The following is a 21462-nucleotide window of genomic DNA, read 5'->3' on the forward strand; positions in this document are numbered from 1 at the left end:
AGACTATATAAAGAAGCTAAAAAATATCCAGACAGAAAAAAAAATCATTTTTATAAAGAGAAGTCAGACTCACCCCATAAATTCCCCACACAATTAAATGCTAGAACACATCGATAGTATTTTTGGAGGGAAGTTTCTGTAACCTGAGGATTATATAAGCACATCTAAGTGTTATTAACATAAGGAAGCAAAAGAGCAAAGGCGTCTGTAAATATGCAAGAAATCAGGACGTATATCACCCACAAAGGTGGGTCCTGAAAAAATTTTTCAGAAACATCTAAGAAATGTCTCAGTATAAAGTAAAAACTTGATTTAAGAGGAATTAAAATGGAAATATTGATTTATTTAATATACATAGGAAAGCAGTGGCATGTGTGTGTGTGTGGTATTTTTAGCTAGAAAATATGGGTCCAGGAAAATGTTCATAATTTTGAAGATGAAAGTAAATCTCACTGGTAAAAGTAAACACGAATGTACTTCATCCAAATATCTAGAAGAAAAAAATGAAAAATAAAAAATAGATAGTGGGAAAAGAAAAAAACATTGAGAAATGGGAAATATAAAACAAGATAAAAGTAAAATAAAATATATCGTTTATGATGAAAATGTAAATAGGTTAAACACAAAGCATCTCAGTTTAGATTTAAAAGCAAAGCCAACTACATTCTATTTTCAATAGACAACTTTAAGCCAAATGACCTAGAAAAGTTAAAAGTAAAGGTTGGAAAATTTATATCAGGCAAACACGGAAAACATGAAAATGAGGCTGACAAACAACATCAGGCCAGGTGGAACTGAAGGCAAAACGTTTAAGCAGAACAAACTGGGCAATTTCATAAGGATAAAAGTTACAAGCTGTAATGAGGCTAAAATAGTAATATAAATCTTTGTTAATGGCATTGAAACATTAAAATACATAAAGCAAAAGCTTTGAAATTTTAGGAAGTAAATGAACACATACAAATGTGTTCCATCACATAACAAGTAAAAGCAAAAATACATAATATCTGACAGTTGTACATAAAAGAAAAAAATCAATCTTTTAAATAAACCCTTGTATCAATGAAGAAGTAAAAAGGATTATTACTGCCTATTTAGAATAAAATGGCCATGAAAACAGTAGTCACAGAAGTTATATGGCCAGAACGGAGGGACATATTTTGTCTGTAATAAGACCTGATAACATAGAAACATTAACTTTTCCAAAATTGATGTGTAAATACAATTCTCATTAGAATTCTAATGTTAAACAAAATAAAACGGAATAAAGGATTTTAAAATTGATATGAAAGAATGTTTGAGAGTGCATAAAAATTATGTAAAGTAAAAAAAGCGAGGGAGGGGTTCGCCTTATGCATACTAAGTTTTAGTGTAAAGCTGCTCCAATAAAAGAGAATGTCTTAGCCACAGAACAGTAGGTAGAATAGGGGATTCAGAAATATATTTGGGTATATATTCAGGAACTTAGTATCTAACAAAGATGGGAAAATGATGACCATTTAATAAACGGTGTTGGCACAATTGGCTATCTTCAGGAATAAAATGAGGTTAGATTAAGTTCGTACTTAGTATAAATGTTATGTGGCTCTAGGAAGTATGAGTTAGAGCTATATCTTTTGTCCCAGAGGGTAGAGGAGAGGAGTGTAGTTGTTATAGAAGAACTAGTGTTGAAATGGGCATGGTATGACGTAAAACATTTTAAAAACCAAAGCAAAACCAAACCAACAAATCCACTATAAATGTATCCAGATGTTTGTGTGGTCATGAAGAAAGGCATGATTGGACCACATCAAACTTGGATTTGATGAGCATGAGTTACCTGGGACCGGGGGTTACCGCCGTTTATCAGTCTCTGTGTTGTTTCCTTGTGTGCAATGAACACATGCGCGTGGGGAGAACTGAGTTTCCCTTTGGAGGCCTGGTCCCAGTCCAGCAGGTGGAAGAACCTCAGTGCCGGAATTGTGAGGATCGCCATCCTCACACCCGCCTTACCTGATGGTCCGCTGAGCAGCGTCGGGGTCCATGGCCACCACTGAGCCAATCAGAGGTTTCTTCAGGTTCTCCTGCAGCTGGAAGTGGTAGAAGGGCCGCTGGAAGACCGGGGGCTCGTCCACGTCGAGGATGTTGATGATGACATGGGCCCTGTTTTTGGTGGTGGCGCTCGGGTAGCGGAGGTTGATGGTGGGGTCCGTGGCCTCGATGGTGAAGCTGTAATGCTGGACACGTTCAAAGTCCAGGGGCTGTGCGAGGGAAAAGTGTGGTGGGCACCTGCTCTGAGCCAAGGACATGGCACACGACCTTCACAGCAACCCTGTGAGGTAGTATTGGGATGATACCCGTTTTACAGATAAGGGGCCCGAGGCCTGGAGAAGTGATGTTTTCAAGGTCATTAAGAGAGTGGCTGGGCCTGGCTGTCTTCACCTGCACCCCATTGCATCTCAGCTGCCTTATGCTGTACCCCCAAGCCTAGCTCTGTACCTGGCTCTGATCCAAATACTGGGGACACACAGCGATCAGCCCCGTTTCTGCGCTGAAGAGGGTCAAGGACTAGCGGTTCTAGCCACAGCTCCTTAAGGAGGAGCCTTATCTTTATGCCTTTGCTCGTGTCCTTGCCCGCTTAGCACACTCCTACTCACCCCTCAAGAAGCTGATCTGAAGGTATCAGATGTTCTCCCAGAACCTGTCCCCATCCTTCCCGACACAGGAAGTTGTCCCTGCATGGGTTGCTATAGCACTTACACCCAGGTACCTTTTTTTTTCTTTGCATGCCTTCCTTGCTTGCTGACAGTTTTGGTACTATGGAGGCCATCTGACTCTCCTGGGTGTCTCCAGTCCCCAGCAGAGGGCTGGGCCCGAGACAGACCTAGGAGTCAGCTGGAAGTGTGGCATGGGCAGAGGGGTTTGGAGTGTCCCATCGGAGGTGGGTTGTCCCTGGCCATGGACCCTCAGTCCTCTGTGTGACCATTCTGGAGACATTTTGTGCCCCTGGCAGGACCTTCCATCCTCTTCCAGATTCAGTTGGTCTGACTCCTGTCAGTAGCTGCCACTGCCAGTGGCCACCCACATCCCCCCAAATCCTTTCCTCAAGGTCTGCTTTCGGGGTAACCCAGCCGAAGGCATCGACTCTTCCCCCCTGGCTCCCCTTTCCCAGCTCTGGGGTCACAGTCTCCATGAGCACATGCCCAGCTCTGAGCTGACCCAGGCATGCACCTCTGATGGCCTCTGGCATGGGAGCAGCCCCCGGGCAAGTCTTGGGGATGCTGGGAGCCCCCAACTCCACATCTGAGGTCATTGCCCCAGTCCTACCGACCTTCATGGGCTTGATGATGCCCTCATTGCGTGTGGGGTCCGTCTCGATGGTGAAGGTGTCCCTGTACTCGCCCTGCACGATGCTGTACTTGGTCATCCGGTTCTGGGGCTCATCTGGGTCCTTGACAAACAGAGAGCCCAGGGGGCTGCCCACACGGATGTCTTCGGGCACCTCGAATTTGTACTTGGCTGATGCAAATAGGATGTCCCAAAGGACATTGAGTTAATAAGATAGACAAGATGATTGTTCCTCTTACTTACCTAATACATCTGAACTAGGAAAGGAACGGGATAAAATAATAACAGCAATAATAATGCCACTGGAATTGTGGATCCCAAGGCAAAGAGGTTCTGCTCTCTCTGTCCTTCCATCCCTCCATCCATCTAACAAGTAGTTATTGAGCACCTACTATATGCCAGGCACTTTGTTAAGGGAACTATCATTTGACAAGAAAGACAAGCACTGCCTTCAAGGAGCCTGTGCCTCTTCAGGAAAACTGTCCTGTCCTTTGGGGAGCTGAGCCTCTGAATTATGCCTCAGCATTGGAGGGCACAAGTCATTAGCCACATCTGACTTCCGCCTAGGACATGTGAAAAGCTCTTGAGGGACTTTTTTCTGAAGGGGATTATCAGTCTGTGGGTGGGGTCAGGGCAGTGGGACCGGAGGACAGCCTTGGGAATGTGGGCAGGGATGGGGAACAGGGCCCCTCCCAGCACAAAAATGACTTCCCTGGGCCTTAGGCCCACCCTGGGATTAGGGGAGAAGTAGAGGGACTCTGGGCTCCCCTCTCCGAGTTCCCAGGTCACCGAGTCTGGAGCATCCCAACTCCCACCCTCCTCAGGGCCCTCGGGGAGGGACTCACTCTGGGTGAAGATGGGGAAGTTGTCGTTGATGTCCAGCAGAGTGACCAGCACGGTGGCCGTGCTGGATTCCCCCCGGAGGCCCTGAGCATCTCGTGCTTCCACCACGATCTCATACCTGGCCTGCGCCTCTCGGTCCAAGTTTTTGGTTGTTGTGAAAATGAGCCCTACAAAAAGTATCCCAACAGGAACCATGTTACCTGGAGAGCGTGTAGAGAATACCAATGCCTGGCTCTCCCCAGAGAGCATCTGACTCAAAACCTCCCCAGGTGATTCTACCGTACAGGCAGGGCTGAGAACTGGCCTCCATGCCCTGCACGGAGAGGGCAAAGCTGCCCAAACAGTTTGATCCAATACTGGCCCTAGTACCTGGAGCACAGTGTTGTCAAAGCGCCCGAGGCCGCCTCTAGGCTCAGAGTGGAGAGGGTGCTGTGATGGATTAGTGATGCCTGCCTTGGTGCCTCACAGGGTGTGGTGGTGTCTGTGTTGCGGGCACTAAAGCTTGCCAAGGTTAGTCGACTTGCCCGAGGTCTTCGAGAGAGTGAGTAGCAGAGCTGGCTTTGGAAACCAGATCTGTCTGAATCCATACCCAGAGCTGCTAACCAGCACTTACTTTTGCCTCTTGCGTCACTGCTTGGATCTCGATTTCATTCCCTGGACTTAAGTTTAAGTTGTGAGCACGTGTCTGCTTCCTTCTGCCCTCACCAGCCACCTTGTCTTACTGTGTGAGACTGATCATCTCCATAGGACAGTGTGGTTCCGTGGGTAGTGATAACTGTCCAACTGGACTTCCCTCAGCACCTGTACCTGGGATACCCACCCCATCCCCCAGCCTTCCCAGAAGGGTTAGTCACACAGACCAGAATTATCGATGGCAAAATGTTCGTCTCCTTTCAGGAGTTGGTACATGACAGAGGCGTGGTCTGCCACCGTGGGGTCATCTGCATCCACTGCCGTCAGGCGGATGACTGAGGTCTCTGTAGAGAGAATCCAGGAGTTGCTGTTTTGTGACTGTTGGTCCCTCACCCCATTTCCAGATGAGGGAAGATGGGGCTCAGGCTGGTCCCAGAATCCACCTCCCCCAGGTCCTGCTTTGTTTTCTGAGGAGCCTAGCGTGAGGGCAAAGTGTTGGCAGGGGTGGAGGCTCCGCCTGGTCAGCCTTGAAGCGGGCAGAGAGAACAGGCCATTTTCATTTATTGGGGAAATGAGAGAGGGGTGGGTAGTTGGGGTGATGCAGAGAAACCGAGGAGGGCGAGGGGCTTCTTCTTTCCTCTCCTGGAAGGGCGAAAACAAGGGAACGAGAAGGTACCCTCGAAGGAGCCTTGTGCCTGGTCCCAGAGTCTTGGCCAGGGACCCTGGACTGAGGGGCGAGGAAGGGAACGCTTTTGCTGGCACCTCCTAGAGGCTGAGGGTAGAACTGAGGAAGGAAGAGTAAGCTCTGGAAGCCCGGGGTCCAGGCTGGTGACACCCCTTGGGGTGAGGGCTCTAGTCCTCCCCCGCTACGCCTGCATGGATCATAGAGGTGACTCTTTGTGTCTTTGTGGCAGAATTGGCATCTTCCTGTGCCAAAGCTATGCTCTTGGTGTGCCGGTCCTGACAGTCAGAGCAGCGGGTGGGGTTTGCTTTAAAGAGTAATCAGACGTGCATGTGTCTCTGATGGTTAAGGCTCAGTTTATGATCAGAATCAAGGCTCCGTCTGGGGCCAAGTCAGAGCTTAGTCTGTGGACCAGTTTCTTTCAAGCCACATAAAATGGCAATATGGGCATTATAATCACTGCTTGGAACTCACTGAATCCTGGCCCCGGGCGGTGAAGTTACTGATGGGAAGGGACATTCAGCTAGGGATGAGCGAGAGTGGGAGGGGGCAGAGGGACAGACTGGCACGTACCCACAGCCGACATCTCTGGCACAGATGCGTTGAAAAACCGGTGCGTGAACACAGGCCAGTTGTCATTCACATCATGGACTTTGATGGTGAAGCCGGAAGGAGATTCCAGGTTCCCCTTGGTGTCCTTGTCCACTATAAGGGCAACGAGGTGGTACTCGGAGATCTTCTCCCTGTCCAGCCTCTCGAAGGCGTACACGTCCCCCGTGTCCTCATTGACCCGGAAGACCTTGTCCGCATACTCTCCTTTGAGCACGTACTTGGCATTCTTGCTGTTCACACTCGATTTAATCTAAGAAAGAAGAGGCGCTGTGAGCCGAGGATGGGTATAGGCAGGCCATGTGCATGTATGAGTGTGCGCACACATGTGAGCGTGCAAGTACATGTGTATAGGTACGTCTGTGTACCCACGTGTGTTTGTGCACGTGTGTCTGTATGTGTGTGTAGTGCTGGCCAGGACTGTGACACTGTAATTTTTAAAAAACAAAAATTGGCATACAGTGTCATATTCATTTGGGTATAAACATAATGCTTTGACAGTTATATTCCTTACAATGTAATTCTCATGATAAGTCTAGTAATTATCTGTCACCACACAGAGTTATTACCATCATGATCGACTGTTTTCCCTGTGCCGTGTGTTACATCCTCAAGACTTATTTATTTATAACCAGAGGTTTGTCTCTCTTATTCTCCTTTGCCCTTTCCCCCCACTGCCCTCCCCTCTAGCAACCATCAGTTCTCTGTATCTATGAGTTCGTTTCTGTTTTTTTTTTTTTTTGATTCCACATGTAAGTGAAATCACATAGTATTTGTCTTTATCTGACTTATTTCGCTTAGCATAATAACCTCTGGGTCCATCTATATTGTCGCAAATGGCAAGATTTCATTCTTTTTTTTATTGCTGAATAATATTATATATATGTTATGTATATATTATATATATTTTCATGTGTTCTCTATCCATTTGTTTATTGACGAACATTTAGGTTGCTTCTGTACCTTGGCTGTTGTAAATAATGCTGCAGTGAACATTGGTATGCATATGTCTTTTTGAATTAGTGTTTTGGATTTCTTTGGAAAAATACCCAGAAGTGGAATTGCTGAGTCATATGGTAGTTCTATACTGTTTTCCACAGGGGATGCACAAATTTACATTCCCACCAACAGCACATGAGGGTTCTCTTTTCTCCACATTCTCCCCAACATTTATTACTTGTTTTCTTTTTGATAATAGCCATTCTGATAGGCGTGAAGCGATATCTCTTTGTGGTTTTAATTTGCATTTCCCCGATGATTAGTGATGTTGAGCATCCTCTCATGTCTATTGGCCAAGAAAGAGAGTGGGTCTCCAGACAGAGGAGGGAGCGTCTAAGGGTGTGGTCACATCCCACAAGGTCTGGGAATGTCCCCAGGGTTTAGCAGCATGGAGTCACTGGAGCCCTTTGTAGGAGCAGCTGTAAGGGGGGTGGTTCCGGGTGGGTGTGTTGGGACCCACCTGGGCAATGAAGGGGAGTGAGTTGGCTTGGATGTATTTTATTGGAATTCTGTGTAAGATTTTATTTGAATGTTTATCTTTTCCTTGCAACTTTTCTTAGATTTTATTTGTAGGATAGTTTTAGATTTATAGAAAAATTGAGAAGAGTACAGAGAGTTCTTATACTTCCTGTTTGCAGTTTCCCTTATTACCATCTTCTGTTAGTCTGGTACATTTGTTTTAATTAATGGACCAATACGAATACATTATTGTCGACGAAAGTCCATAGTTTATGCTTTTTTTTTCTTTAGATTTTACTCAATGACCTCTTTTTGGGTCCTTGGATCCTATCCAGGACACCACCTTATATCCAGTCATCATGTTTCTGTAAGCTCCTCTCAGCTGTGACAGTTTCTCAGACTTTCACTGTTTTCGATGACTTCGACAGTTTTGAGATGTGCTGGTTAGGTTTTTTTGTAGGATGCCCCTCTACTGGAATTTTTTCTGATATTTTTCTCTTAGTTAGACTGAGGATATGGGTTTTGGGGAGCCCTCCTTTAAAAAAATTATATTGGGATATTACGTCCTCATGCTCAAAGCCATGCTGACCCATATTCGTGGATTCAGAAGGGAGCTCAGAGTTCATTCCCATTGTCCAATCCGCTCTGTAAACAAAGACTGCAGGCTCTGGCCTTGATAAACAGGGACTTCCTTCCCTCCGATGACGTCTTTGGAGCTAGGAGGTAATACTGAGAGCTGTGTCCTTGCCTCTCCCAGGCATCCTTGTTTCTATCCGGGGTGGGGGGAGCGTATGGCTCCACTCTCCCCGGCCCCATGCTAGGTACCAAGCGAATGCTGTTGGCAGATGACGACAGGCCTGACGCGCGTCCTGCTGCTTGAAGACCCTTGGGTGAGCCCTTCAAAGGCTGCTCTGTCAGGCTGTGCGTGTTGCAGGTGGCCCCCGCGTTCTGCTTCTTCCCTATGACTCACTTGTTAGATTTTCCTTGGGGCCAGCCATTTTTTTCAGTGGCTGATTCATGGCACAGTAATCACACTGGGAAGGACGTGAGTAGGTTGACAACGTTTTCCTCTATGACATAATAGAGTTCGTCTTTGTGCTGAGAGTCAGGAACCCTATAGTTTGCTGTTCTCCTAAGGCTCTGCCCTGGCCACACTGTGTGACCCTGGGCGTGTGTCTTTTCCACCCGATTGGCCACGCTGAAGGATTTAAAGCTTCCCGTCGTTCTTGGGAGCAGGAGGAGTTTGTGGGCATAGTCGGGTGGCTGTGAGTGCGTCTGTGAGTGGAGACCCCCTAGCTGTAGTGGCGTTTCTGTTTTGAGGCCTGCCGGACCCTCTCCTATCAAAGGGTCCTCTCTGGTCTGTTTCTCTGTGACCATAGTGCTCTTCTATCACCGCTGTTTGTGGGGTTCGTTGTCTGATATATGCTATCCTTCTAGACTGGGGCTGACAAACTGTTTATTTAAAGGTCCAGATAGTAAATATTTTCAGCTTTGTTGATCATATGGTCTTTGCCACAGCTACTCAAATCTGCTGTTGTAGCATGAAAGCAACCAACAAGGGCATGTCTCTTCCAGTAAAACTTTATTTACAAAACCAGGTGGTGGACCGGTTCTGCCAGCTCCCGTTTTAGACCACAAGCTCCGTAAGGGCGGGGGCCGTGCTGTCTTGGCCCACTGTGGTCTTCCCAGAACCCAGCCTCCTGCTTGCTTGGCACCGTACTTCCTCTCACCAGTACACTGATCTATCCTTTGTTCAGTCAGCCACGTTTAGGTTCCTAGAAACTGATATGATGAGATTTTATGTACTTGAAAGAAATTTTTTTCATTGCTTGGAGCCTTGGAGGGGCAGGCTGTGTCAGGCACCTGGTGGCTGTCCTAGAGTCTGGAGAGTTGTTTGGGATGACAGAAAACTAAGTAGGGCTAGTCTGAGAGAAAGGATCTTTTGAAAAGGTTCAAAGGCCTAGACCAGGGTTGGCAAACTGTGGCCTGGATGATGAGCTTTATCACAGGCGTAGTTTTGCAGAAGGCTGCTCAGGTTCTCCAAACCTATAAGATTGGAAAATGTAATGGCAGCCTGTGCATGGCGTGGCCCTTCTACCAGTGATATTTTGTCCACAGACCAAGGTCTGGGAGGAGACGAACCGTGGCATCCACCACCACGACCTTCCTCTTTACCGCCACTACCACCAGTATCATCACCACCATCACCTCCGTAATCTCTGTCACCACCACTGCCAGCTTCTCCTTTCTCGTCACCACCGTCACCACCACTACTACCTTCCTCTTCCCCCTCATCGCCACCGCCATCTTCATCATCACCATCATCAACGCATTACCTTTCCCTCCGTTACTATGGCCACCACCACCTCTGCTACCACCTCCATCATCTCTATCACCATTAATATCACCCTCACGACCATCGTCCCCACCGCTACGACCACCGCAACGTCTGTCACCACCTTCACCACCACCATCATCGCTGTGGGTGGCCTGCTGCAGGGCCTCCACTGCTTTGGGCCTAAGCCTTACCTTGCCCACATAATGGGGCAGCGAGGTGTTTTTCTCTTCATCGATGTGCATCTGGTTCCAAATCCAGTCTCTCTTCTGGCGTCGGAGGGCGGGCAGTACGCCGGGGGTGTCCAGCTGGGCAGGGTTACTGCTCGTGGCAGTTGCCACCAGCAGGTCTGGGCAGGTACCCACTGCAGCCAGCAGCATCAGGAGCCAATGCATCTTCCCAGGAGGCACAGATCTGGGAAAAGAGAGGAGACGCCGTCAGAGCATATCGGTCACCACCCCGGGGAGCGACTGGCTCTGAGAGACAACCGAACGCCCCGTTATTCCTGCACGCCTTCATCCTTCTCCTGCCGATACCAGCAGAGCCAGACTCTGCTCCTGCCCCCAGTCTCGGAGGGGACGACAGACAGAAACAATTCCTCCTTAAGTGTCACATGCGCTAGTGTGGAAGCGAGCACAGGGGACAGGGGAGCCCAGAGGAGGGCTGCCAGGAAGGTTGCCTAGATGAGAAGGTGATGCTGACGCTGACGGCAGCTCCCGAAGCCCTGTGCGGTGGGTGCCTGGTCATCCTCGCTGTCCACTGAGAAAAGCGCCGTCAGTCTCCCTTGGAGCAAGTGGGGGGCTCACAACGGATCCCAAGTGTCTGACCTCAACAGCTAACATGCGCTGAGCACTTACCGTGTGCCTGACACTGTTCCAAGTGCTTATGTAATCTCATTTTAATCCTCCCAGTGCCGCTCGGGGTGGGTATAATTGTCCCCTTCATTTTACAGTTAAGCCGAGGAGCAGAAAGGTTTAGGGGCGTTTCTGAGCTTGCTCAGACTGTGAGCAGCAGTGCCGGGATTTGAACCAAGTCCGTTTGGTCCAAAAGTTCATGCTTTTTTTCTACTGTTCTCTCTTATACCAGCGGCTACTATGACGTGGGATTCAAAGGCTCCTCTAAATAAACAAACATGTCCCCTGGCCAGCCCCGCAGCTCCTAGAGCAGTATCGCTTTGATGCCATCTCCAGAGGGCTCTTGGGAAACACAAATGTCCTAACCCCGAGAGTTGGGCCTCAGCCGAGAACTCAAACTCGTGGGAGATGGTCCCGCCTAGGAGCTGTTAACAAGAGTAGGGTTGAGGCAGGGTGGGGTTTGAGAGGCTGGGCTCGCAAGACCGGCTTCATCATTTTCAGGGCCCAGTGCAAAATTTAATTGTGCAGTCCTGTGTTCAAAAGTTATTAAGAATTTTAAGAAGACAACAGAAAAACATGAAACCAAGCATGGGGCCTTTTAAGTGCTATTGCCTAGTTAATGCCCTTGGAGGCAGCCCTCAGGAAGTGGGATCAGCTGGACTGGGATCTGGGGTCACCCGTCAATGGGTGCCTGGCTTCGTCCTAAATTCCAGGAAGAGAGATTTTCCCCACTGCCCCGTCACCGTGTCCTCTCGGCCTTGACTCCATCAGCCCACCCCTGCTGGGTCCCCGTGTCACTGACCTGTGACCTCTAGGATGTTTCAGGAGAAGGAGCGGTGGGTAGAAGTGGGACCAGTGCTCCTGCCTGGAGAGAGGAGGACTCACAGGGTTCTGGGTAGGAGGCTTCTTTCTCTGGCTACCCCCCGCCCTGGCCCCGGGGGAGAGGCTGGACTCTGCCTATCACAGGAGATTTCTAAACTCTGGTAACATTTCCTCTGAGACACTGGCGTCAGGCTGGCCTCAGTGAGGGCCGAGAGTGGCCTCTGGTTCTGCTGATCTTAGCATCTAAGGTCCCCACGTGCAGCCTCTGCTCCTGGCCCAGGAGGCAGTAGGGTTCTATGGTTGGGGTGGGACAAGCAGGCCCCAGAATGTAAGTGTCATGTGCTTGTGGGGAGGCCCTCCTGGCTCCGTGTCTTGCTTTCCTTAGTCACAAATGAGGCGGTCAACCTGGTGCCCTTTGAGATGGGACGTGGAAAGGGCAGCCATTCCAGACGAGCCGCAGGCAGTGAGCAGAGGTGTGAGGAGGCTGGGAGTCTTGGCCCGGGAGCTGGCCCTGACTCAGACGAGGCAGCAGGCATGATCCCTTCTCCAGCCTCGGCTGAACCCAGGCCTGATGGGTCATTTCCGTCTTAGGCCAGAAAGGAATTTCAAGTCATGGTTTTTCTTCCTTCCTCAAGTGAGAAGTGACTTAAAAATGAAAAGTAAAGCAAATGGAAGTGAAACTGAGAAATGGGGAAAGAGAGTTTTCAGGCCTCTGAGCAGGACAGGGTGTGAGCCCTGATGGGGATTGAGCACCTACTGTATGCCGGGCCCCGTGTTAAGCACTGAGGTATAACAGTGAGCGAGACAGACAAGACCTGCCTTCAGGGAGTGCACACTGTAGTGGGACGCCAGGAAAATAAGTAAATAAGGAAAAAACATCAGTTAGAGATCAGAGGTGCTCAGGGAATTACAATGGGGGCTGCAAAGAGACCGAGGGGGCAGGTGGCCGAAACGGAGAGGCCAGGGAAGGCCTCTCAGAGTGATGACACCTAAGCCAACATCTGACGGTCAGCCCTAGGAATGCCAGGGTAAGGAAGGGAGTTCTAGGCAGAAGGATGAGCAGGTGCAAAGGCCCTGAGGTAGAAAAATGGGTAATGTGTTTAAAGAACCAAAAGAAGGTCCCCAGATCAGGCAGAAATGAATACTGGAGGAGGGTGGGGCATGAGGAGAGGTGGCCAGGTTATTGTGTTAGGCCGCACAATGGCCCCTCCACAGATGTCCATGTCCTCAACGCTGGAACTTATACATGTCAAAAGAGCTTTCAGGAGATCTGATTAAGTTAAGGATCTCCAGAAAGAGAGATTATCTTGAATTATGTGGATGGACCCAATATAATAAAGGGTCTTTAAAAGATGAAGGCAGGAAGGTCAGAGTCAGGAAAAAGATGTGATGATGGAGACCGAGGTCGGAGAGATGCAAGACCACAGGCCAAGGGCCGGGGGCAACCTCTAGAAGTCAGAAAGGGCGAGGAAAGCATTCTCCCGCGGAACCTCCAAAAAGAGTGAAGCCCTGACTTTAGCCCGCTGAGACCCATTTCAGACTTCTGACCTCCGAGGTTACAAATAAATTTGTGTTGTTTCAGGCCACCATGATTGGGGTGGATGGTTATAGCAGCCGTAGATGACTAATACAGTCTGATTGTGTGGTAGGCTGTGGGAAGGGGGCTGGCTGGGCAGAGGGGTGACCAGGAAAAGGCAGTCACTGTCATCTAGGTGAGAGCTGATGGTAGCCCAGGCCAGGTTCAAAAGGGGATGGTCAAGGCCTATGTTTTTGAGATAAGAGTTAGCAGGACTCACTGGTGAAGGGGAGGTAGGGGGCGAGGGATGGGGAAGAATGACAGACGGCTCTCAGCCTTTGGCTTGAGCAGTTGGGGGACGGCAGGGCCTTTACTGAGATTTGGGAGACCAAGGCTGTGGCATGTTTGGTAGGAAGGAAACCAGAGGTTCTGTGTGGCCCGTGTCAGGTTGGAGTTGCCTGTTAAAGGTCTCTGCGGCCGTGGCCAACTGCTGGAGACCCACCTGGCGTCCGGGGGAGGAAGCGGGGCCGGAGCAGCTGGCAGGTGGTCAGCGTGTCTGGAGAGCGTTGAACCTGTGAAGCAGGAACAGTAAGGGAAGCGAGGAGCTGGAGAGGAGAAGCGGCCCGGGGCAGGGCCCCGGTTTTCCCTCTTCGTCTGGTGAACTCGTCCTTCATAGTCGAGCCCAAACGTCCTCCTCCGGGGACCGTCCCCAGTCCTCGTCTCACAGCCCTATGCAACCCTGGGCGTCCTCCGCCGCCGCACAGCTTGGGACGGGCACAGGGCTGATGCCCACGCCCGAAGGCAGGTCTCAGAGCACAGGTCTCTCCTTCTTGGGGAAGATCTTTCCCTCTCGTCCCATCTCTGTCTTCCCTAATCAAGGCCCAGCCACGGGTCACTCGTGGATCATTCTGTTTGGGCTCACACAGTGCAGGGCGACAGCTATGACCACAGGCTCCATGGTTCACAGAACCTCAGATGCGTTGCTTTGTCGCTGCATGACCGTGCAGAGGACGCTTCACCTCCTGACCCTCGCTTTCATCATCAGGATAGTGGGAACACTAGCGTCTACCTCTCAGGCTTGTTTAAAGGCTGAATTAGAAAATATTTGCAACATGGCCAACACACAGTAGTGAAAGACAAACCCAAACGTGTATGAATCCTTACTGGCACTCTGGTTCTCCACCAAGTCGTCTACTTACCATTCTTGTTCCTTCACACCCCATCACTGGGATGGGGGATTTGCAGGCCAGACCCACTCCCCTCCACCTCCTCTGACCCCTACTCTGTGTCCGAGGGCTGACCCCTGGGCTTCCTGGCCCTGGCTTCTGGTGTTTGGCCAACAGGGGCTCCAGCAGGAGCTCTAAGGACGGGAGGAGAGAAGCTGGGGTCTTTCTTCCATGCGGCTCTCTCTGTGCTGGTTCATTTCATTTGCTGTGGCTGCATCTCTCCGTGCTGACAGCTCCTGCTGGACGGTCCTGTCCCTCACAGGGTTCTGGAAACAACCTTCCCTGCTCTGTGCATTTGGCCCTGGGCGGTAATGGCTTCCCCTGTTGCTGGTCTCCACGCACCTCAACATCCCCCTCGTTCCCCAAGCGAGCTCCCAGCTCTGTAAGTGTTCCCTTCTCAAAGTCTCTGTCTGAGGCCCCCGGGGTAAATCTTGTTTACGGGGTTTGGCATCGTGAAGAGGAGGACGGACGGCTTCTCTTTGCTGGGGCCTGCTTGGATGGGCTCGCGGGCCCAGGGCTGACAGCAGCCATCAGCCAAACAAATATATAACCATGCTGGGCTTAAATAAAATAAGCAAAGGCCACCTGTCACAGGCTATGGCCACATAGCTCACAGGGGGCATTAACCCCTCAGTTGGCTTTGGCTGGCCCCACATACAAAGTATTCCCTGACTGGGCAGGAAAGCCCCTCAGATTTTATTCTGTGTCCAGCAGGGGCCCTGCCGTGAGCCCTGTAGAGAACCCCCTTGGCACGCAGGACTGGCACTGGCCCCCACGGCGTCACCCCACACCAGTGTGCCCCCGCTCAGCTCTCTTTACCAGTGAGCCGTTAGTGAGGAGGTAGGACCCTGGATATGGGGGCCTTCGGGAGATGAGACTCACATAATCCCATCTTTATTCCCCCATGCCGAACCCTCAGTGTCCTCCCAAGACAGCCCTTTCTTGCCCGGGGCGGTGGAGGGGGGCTGACAGTCCTGAGCACCTCCTTGGGGCACAGATTATCTCATTTAAACCTTACACACCACAGTAATTTCATTTTGCGGGTGAGGTTTAGAGATTAGAGAGATGGAGCAAATGGTCCCGGGTCACAGGGGTAAGAGGCGGAGCCTGCATTTGAACTTAGGCTGCTTGTCCCCCAAATAGTGCTTTTTGCATCACGTCCCCCTCTCTGTGGTGACAGTCACATATAGTAGTAACAATACACTCCGTGCCGGGCTTTCATAGATGCCATCTCGTTCACTTTTCACACCATCCTCAGGAGGTAGGAATCACCAGCCCCATTTCACAGAAGAGGAGAACCAAGGCTCAAGACAGACAACTCAGAAGTGGTGGATCTGGATCTGGAACCCTCGCCCAGGTCTCTCTTTTTCTAAATCCTGGGTTCCTTCTACATCCAATCTCAGCGAGACCTGAGAGACTTTCCATTCGGAAAAGCCACGTTTTATTTGTGTCTTTTGCCTTTTGTGTTAGAAATTTGGCCACCAAAATGCGAGCTGAGGGGAGGGTTTTATCCAACAATTATCCTTCCTTCAACTGCCGATGGAGAGGAAGCCAGGCGAGAGGGTTCGCTGTCCCCGCAGCTGGCCGCGGAATTTCCAGTGGCCGCCCCTCCGGCGGTGCTGTCAGAGCTACAGCTGGGGTCAGACTTATTCTAGCCCTTTACCGTCCTTCCGTGAGCAGTCAGGTCTCTTGGTGGCTCTCACCGAGTTTTCACGGTGCTGCTGGGTAGATTTGGGTGTGACAGGTGTGCAGAGGGTCCGAGGATTCTGGAAATGATTTCTGTGCTCGGAACTTCCCGGCTGCGCAGCCCTGGCAGTTTGCCTGACAGCGCCTCGCGGGCAGAGGGGATTCCGTCTGGCAGCTCAGCCGTGCACGCCGTGCATGTGGAGGCCAGCGCCTGTCCATGCCCCTGTCATCCGGGATCTGTGACGGTGCCTGTCCCTGGGGCCATGTCACAGGCTTTTTGGGGCAGCTCCAAATGGACTCATGGATGAGGTTGGGCCTTCTGTGCCCTTGGTCAGTCTGGGAAGGTCTGGGGTAGAGCCAAAATGAGAGGACGGAGTGTGGCCCAGAGTCCCTGGTGAGCAGATATAGGCCCAGAAGAAGAGGCAGAAGAGCCTTGGAGGATCCGGGGAAGGGCTGGGCTCACCTGCACCTGGGTGGTGCAGGCCTTGGGGAGCCCCCGGGTCTAGGTCTTTGTCCTCAGTGGGTGGGGTCACTGAGGTCAGAACCCAGATGCCAGGCTTGGTCACATCCTCCTGGCCTTTGCACCTGCCGTTCTCTCTCGTCTACCTAGATTCACCTCACATGTCATCACTTCTCTGAAGTCCTCACTAGAGGTCTGGGGTTACACAGTCACTCAACAAACACTGATCGAGTACCAGGTAGGTGGCAGGTAATGAACTATACATGGAGAGCCAACACAGATGGCATCCCGGGAGGGGAGATGGACAATAACAACTTGATAAAAAAAAAAGTAGTTTCAAATTGCGATGTTTGCTTTGATGGAGGAGTGTAGGAAGCTGTGAGTGGTCTGAGAGGGGCAGGGCCTGGAGGGGTCTGAGGGTCTCACTCCAGGAGTGAGTCCTGCCTCTGTCCCTCTGTGGGACATGAGGCAAAACTCCCTTTGCTTTCTTTCTCTTGGTGGCCTGGAGTTTGGCCTTAAAGGAGCTGTGAGATCTGCTCAGCTCTGTGCTCTTTAAAAGGAAGTTCTAAGGGGATCCAGAGGGGAGGGCATGGGCTGGAGCTGCTCTGTGTACAGCCAGATTGACCTTAGGGAGCCTGGACTCAGCTGGGAGCTGCTCAGTGGGGCAGCCTGGCAATGCCCCTGGCTTGGTCCTGTCCTTGACCACCTAGCAGACCCCCTGCTCCTCGACCAGACCAGATCCCTGCTTAAGCCTGAGGTTTCAGGGGCTAAGTTTTGGCTTTGGGGGGTTGTTGAGCATGCTGGAGGGCCTCTGGGGGTGGGGCCTCTAGGTGAGGGATACAAACACGATATCCTCAGGCCACATGGACACACCACACCCTCAACTCTGCCTACGCAAGTGTAAGTACACACCCTTGTCCCCAGGCATCTGCCCACTCCAGCTCGGGAGAGTCCACTCTGCGGGGCCGGCCCCTCTGTTCCTACCCAGCATACCCGCAGTCATCTGGGACAAGCCCTAGCAGCTGAGCTCAGCCCCAGGCCAAGCTTCAGGGGGTGGGCTGGATGCTCAGTCCCAGCCTAGCCTTCTGCAGCCTCTGGACAAGCTTTGAGGGGGGGGGGGGGCAGATTGGATGCTCAGTCCCAGCCCAGCCTCCTGCAGCTTCTGGACTGTAGCCCAGAAGCCTGGTCAGGGGTGAGGGGCTGGGCCCAGAGCATGCAGGAGGTGTGTCTGCGGGAGAAGAAAGCACTCGCCCCGCTCCCTGTGTGGCCCTGGACAGCTCTCCCCACTGCCCTCCTACCCCACTACCTCAGTCCAGGGCACAGTGATCCCCAAACTCCTTTAGGGATTCCCAGGTTGTTCAGATCCCAACATTTACAGCTGGGCCTTGGCAGCTACAGACACTGGGAGCCTGCAGGGTGAGGCCCCGGGAGCCTCTAGGGTGGGTTGTTTTTGGGGTGGGACAGCTACCACCTGGCCCCTTGGAACTTTCTCCTGGTTCGCAACTCAGTTTGACTCAAGGACTTGCTCCTGTGGGTCTCAGACCTGATCTGCCAACAGCCCCCTGTCTCAACTCCGACTCAAATGAGCTGACTGCGCTGCCCCTTTGCTGACCGCTCTCCCTGGCTTCCCGTCTCCTGCAGGATGAATCTATCTCCTGAGCCAGCGCTGAAGGCCCGGCATGGCGCGGGCCCTGTCCACGCCTCCCGCGGTCCTTTCCCTTGCCTCCCTGCCCCTTCCAGCCGCAAGGAGAACTAGACATTGCTGGAAGACACAGCGCTCTTCTCTCCAGCAGGCTTTTTGCACAGGCCGTTCCCTCTGCCTGAATGTCCTTCTGTGCTATGTCCCCTGCCTCCTGGCCTGAGTGTCTCTGACCAGGCAGGTTCTGGGTCCGTCTCCACTTCATTCAGTATCCAGCTGTGTGAACTCAAGGCCCTGACCCTGATGGGTCAGTGTCCCCACTGCTCGCTGTCAGCCTGCCTCGGTCTCCGGTTCTGGCCTTGTCACTGCATCCCTCCTCACTCACAGGATTCAAAGACAAGTCTTATTTACTGCCCGCTTGGCCTGGCCTGTCCCCACAGGCCTTGCTTCTTCCTTCTCCTCCTCCTCCCAGTGTCCACACCTGTCAGGATCTGTTATGCTGTGACTCCAGATAGACAATCCGGGGGTCTCTGAACGAATCAGGGACCGTGGCTCCATCCCTCGTCCTAGAGAGGTGAGAAGACTGAGGCTCAAACTGTAGACCCTAAACCTCTCAGCATCCTTTGGGGCTCCCGTTCTTCCTCTAGGAAGCCTTCTAGGATTTCTTTACCCAGCCGCATCAGCTTGGACCTGGGTTAGGTTGGGCTTTTCAGTAACTTTCCAGCCAGAAACCAAGTTCCTCAGGGCAGGACCTATCTCCTAGAACATCCCTCCACTAAGGTCGTTGGGCTCCGGACCCATCCAGGTGCTTGCTTGTGTGGCTTGAACTGTCATGTCCAACCATCCCTGACCGCTCCCTCCTCTGAGCTTGACCGTGGAGTGTGGCGAGTGCTGTGGGCTCAGAAGGAGCCAGCCTCGCTTATGTCCTGCTTCCTCCTCATAGTGTGACCTTGGAGTGGCTGCTCAGCCTCTCTCAGTCTCTGTGGTCCCCTCTGTCGAATGGGAATTCTCTTAGGAGCTTCAAGGCTGTCAGTGGGGGCCATAGAAGTGATGCATGCAGCCGGCATGGGTCCACATGGGCAAGGGGCCCGAAATTTTCCCTAAGCTGGTGGCCACTGTGTCCATCTTGCCTTTCTGAGGCAGCAGGAGAGCTGTGAGTCATTCAGCTTTGGGAGAAAATAAGCACAGCCCCCTCCGGCTTCCTGCCCCCATGTCCGGCCCTTGTTCAGCAGCACAATTGCTCAGGTCCAGACTGCAGGGCGAGCGGCTTAACCCGTTCAAGGCCGATGGACGCCTCCCCAACCCCCTTACCACGATAAGCTGAAATTGGCTCAGCAGCTCCCAGGCCCCTGTCTATCTGGAGTCACTTGCTGCCCCCCGGGCTGGACCGCACAGATGACTGGATTTAGGCCACATGGGAGAGGCCCACTGCTCCCCATCACCTCAAGGTGAGGCAAAGCTCCTGGTTTGGGCACTCATGGCCTTCAATGTCACTATCCCTGGCCCCCGCCGGTGCTCTGAGCTGCCTCGGCCCCCCGCCCTCCCCAGAACGCCCTTTATCTCCTGTAGGATCCGATCTGCACACCATTCACGGCAGAAATGTCTTTGGAGGGGATGGGGGACGAGCACGGTACTTGGCACAGAGTAGCTCCCCAGAGAGTTTGGCAGGGGCAGAGCCGAGCTGACATTCTCTCACTTTCACCCTCTTCCTCTCGCCCGCTGGGGACGGACTGACTTCTGGGGTCAAAACCGTGGACATTCACAGCCACGGGCAGCTCTGGGGTAGCGGGTAAATTCAGCCACGCTTTCTCGGAAGTCCCCTACTACGAGCCACTCCCGGCGCTGGGTGTGTGCTTCACCTCATAATGGGCTCAAAAAGTGACCGTTTCCCCCGTTTTATAGATGAGAAGGCTGAGACATGGAGAAGCTACACGGTGCCAGACAGAGCCTGGGCTTTGGGGTTCAAGATCCCGGTTCAAAGCCCCGCTCCAGCTCTTCCTCAACGTCTCCAGATCCCAGTTTCCTTCGCTGGGAAACGGAGCACTGCCGTATCCTGCGGTGGTGGGTGGGAGTAAAGTAACGAGCTCCATTGTTTGAGAGTGTTCCATGTGCATCTCCTCCAGTTTCCACAACGAAGGGTAAAAAACACCTCGCTGTCTCCGTAGTTCAGGGAAGCAAACTGAGGTTCGGTAACGTAATCTTCCCGAAGTCCCATGGGAAGCGAGTGGCGGTGCTGGCATCCGCCCCCAGGACGACTGTCTCCAGGCTGGGCTCTCACCCTAGATCACCTGCCTTCAAGTCCTTTTGGGAGACTTCCCTAGAATACGAGGGCCTCAGGGCCCCAACTTCGGGTGTCTGGGTGTCGAGGGAGAAGGGGGTGGGCTGCCTTCCCAACTGCAGCTCCCACAGCTTGGAGTAGGCCCCGCAGGGTCCGGGGCGGGAAGGGAAGGGCCTTTCACAGGCAGGGCCTCAAGCACTCGGAGCTAGGCCTCAGCTGGCCTATTCTGAAAATGGGGGCTGTGGCTGACAGGGAGGCCGAGGCTCAGACCGCCCCTCCCGGGGGCCCTCTCGCCCAGTCCTAGTCCTGAGCTGTGGGGGGAGGGGATGACGACAGGCCGTGGTTAATCCTCCACGCTGAGGGGAGGGGAAGGGCACCTGGGGGAGCCTAGGCCTGGGCACCAGTCTCTGCCCTTGGTGTGCCGGCCGATTCAGGCAGGACTCTGCCCTCTCTGAGCCTGGCACTTGGAACTGGAAGCCAGTGGGCCCTCGAGTCACACTGAGTGGAGAGTCTCCATGCGGAAGAACTGAGCTCTTACCCTCAGCCCCGAGAACACACATTTGTGCCCAAGGCACCACCACTGGGTCTGCTTCCTAGCCCTGCTGTGAGCCAGGAGGAAACCCCATCTGTCCCGAAGATTGGCTCTTACCTAGGACTCTGCTAGTGACCATTGTATAGATGGGGAAGGTGAGGAACCTTCCATCTTGGCATGTGGTGGTGGTCTGGGATAGATTGGGGTTGGAGAGCGTTCACTCACCGTGTCTGTGGCCTGAGAGATGTCTCCGCTCCGTCCGTCTGCCCAGGGCTGAGTGCTGTGGGGCTCTGCGGAGCTCGGCCACAGCCTCTAGTGGGGAGCCACGCCTTGCATAAAGGGAGGCCGCTACCTCCCCCTCAGGTTTTCCAGCTGGCTCTGGCCCACTTCCCCCTGGTTTCCTGTTATTGTTTCTTTGTGAGGGCCGGGCTGGCTTCAGATAGGCAGGCCCCGTGGGTGGCGGCTGCCTCGGCCCAGCCAGGCTGACCCCATGGAGGCTGAGCCCTGGACCCGACCCGGGACCCCAGCTCTATGGCTTCATCTCTGAGGCCCCAAGCCCAGC

The 21462-nt window shown here is 52.4% G+C and overlaps 1 protein-coding gene across 3 annotated transcripts in view; it reads right to left on the reverse strand.

Annotated features, from left to right (window-relative positions):
- Positions 1–21230, reverse strand: part of CDH5 (cadherin 5) — a 33679-nt gene extending 12449 nt beyond the window's left edge. Inside the window, exons 1-9 of one of the 3 annotated variants that reach the window (XM_016162676.2) lie at positions 21126–21230; positions 13582–13651; positions 11544–11606; positions 10082–10301; positions 6059–6347; positions 5031–5147; positions 4173–4337; positions 3311–3498; positions 1993–2240 (exon numbers count right to left, since the gene is read on the reverse strand). In XM_016162676.2, the coding sequence (XP_016018162.2) occupies positions 1993–2240; positions 3311–3498; positions 4173–4337; positions 5031–5147; positions 6059–6347; positions 10082–10282 (1208 nt within the window). In that variant the 5' untranslated portion in view covers positions 10283–10301; positions 11544–11606; positions 13582–13651; positions 21126–21230. The remainder of the gene's footprint in view (positions 1–1992; positions 2241–3310; positions 3499–4172; positions 4338–5030; positions 5148–6058; positions 6348–10081; positions 10302–11543; positions 11607–13581; positions 13652–21125) is intronic. The other 2 variants (XM_016162661.2, XM_016162692.2) reach the window with 2 other exon arrangements.
- Positions 21231–21462: the final 232 nt, after the last annotated feature.

This window comes from Rousettus aegyptiacus, unplaced genomic scaffold (genome assembly GCF_014176215.1).
Source record: "Rousettus aegyptiacus isolate mRouAeg1 unplaced genomic scaffold, mRouAeg1.p scaffold_m13_p_14, whole genome shotgun sequence".
In the NCBI taxonomy this organism is placed as follows: Eukaryota; Metazoa; Chordata; class Mammalia; order Chiroptera; family Pteropodidae; genus Rousettus; species Rousettus aegyptiacus.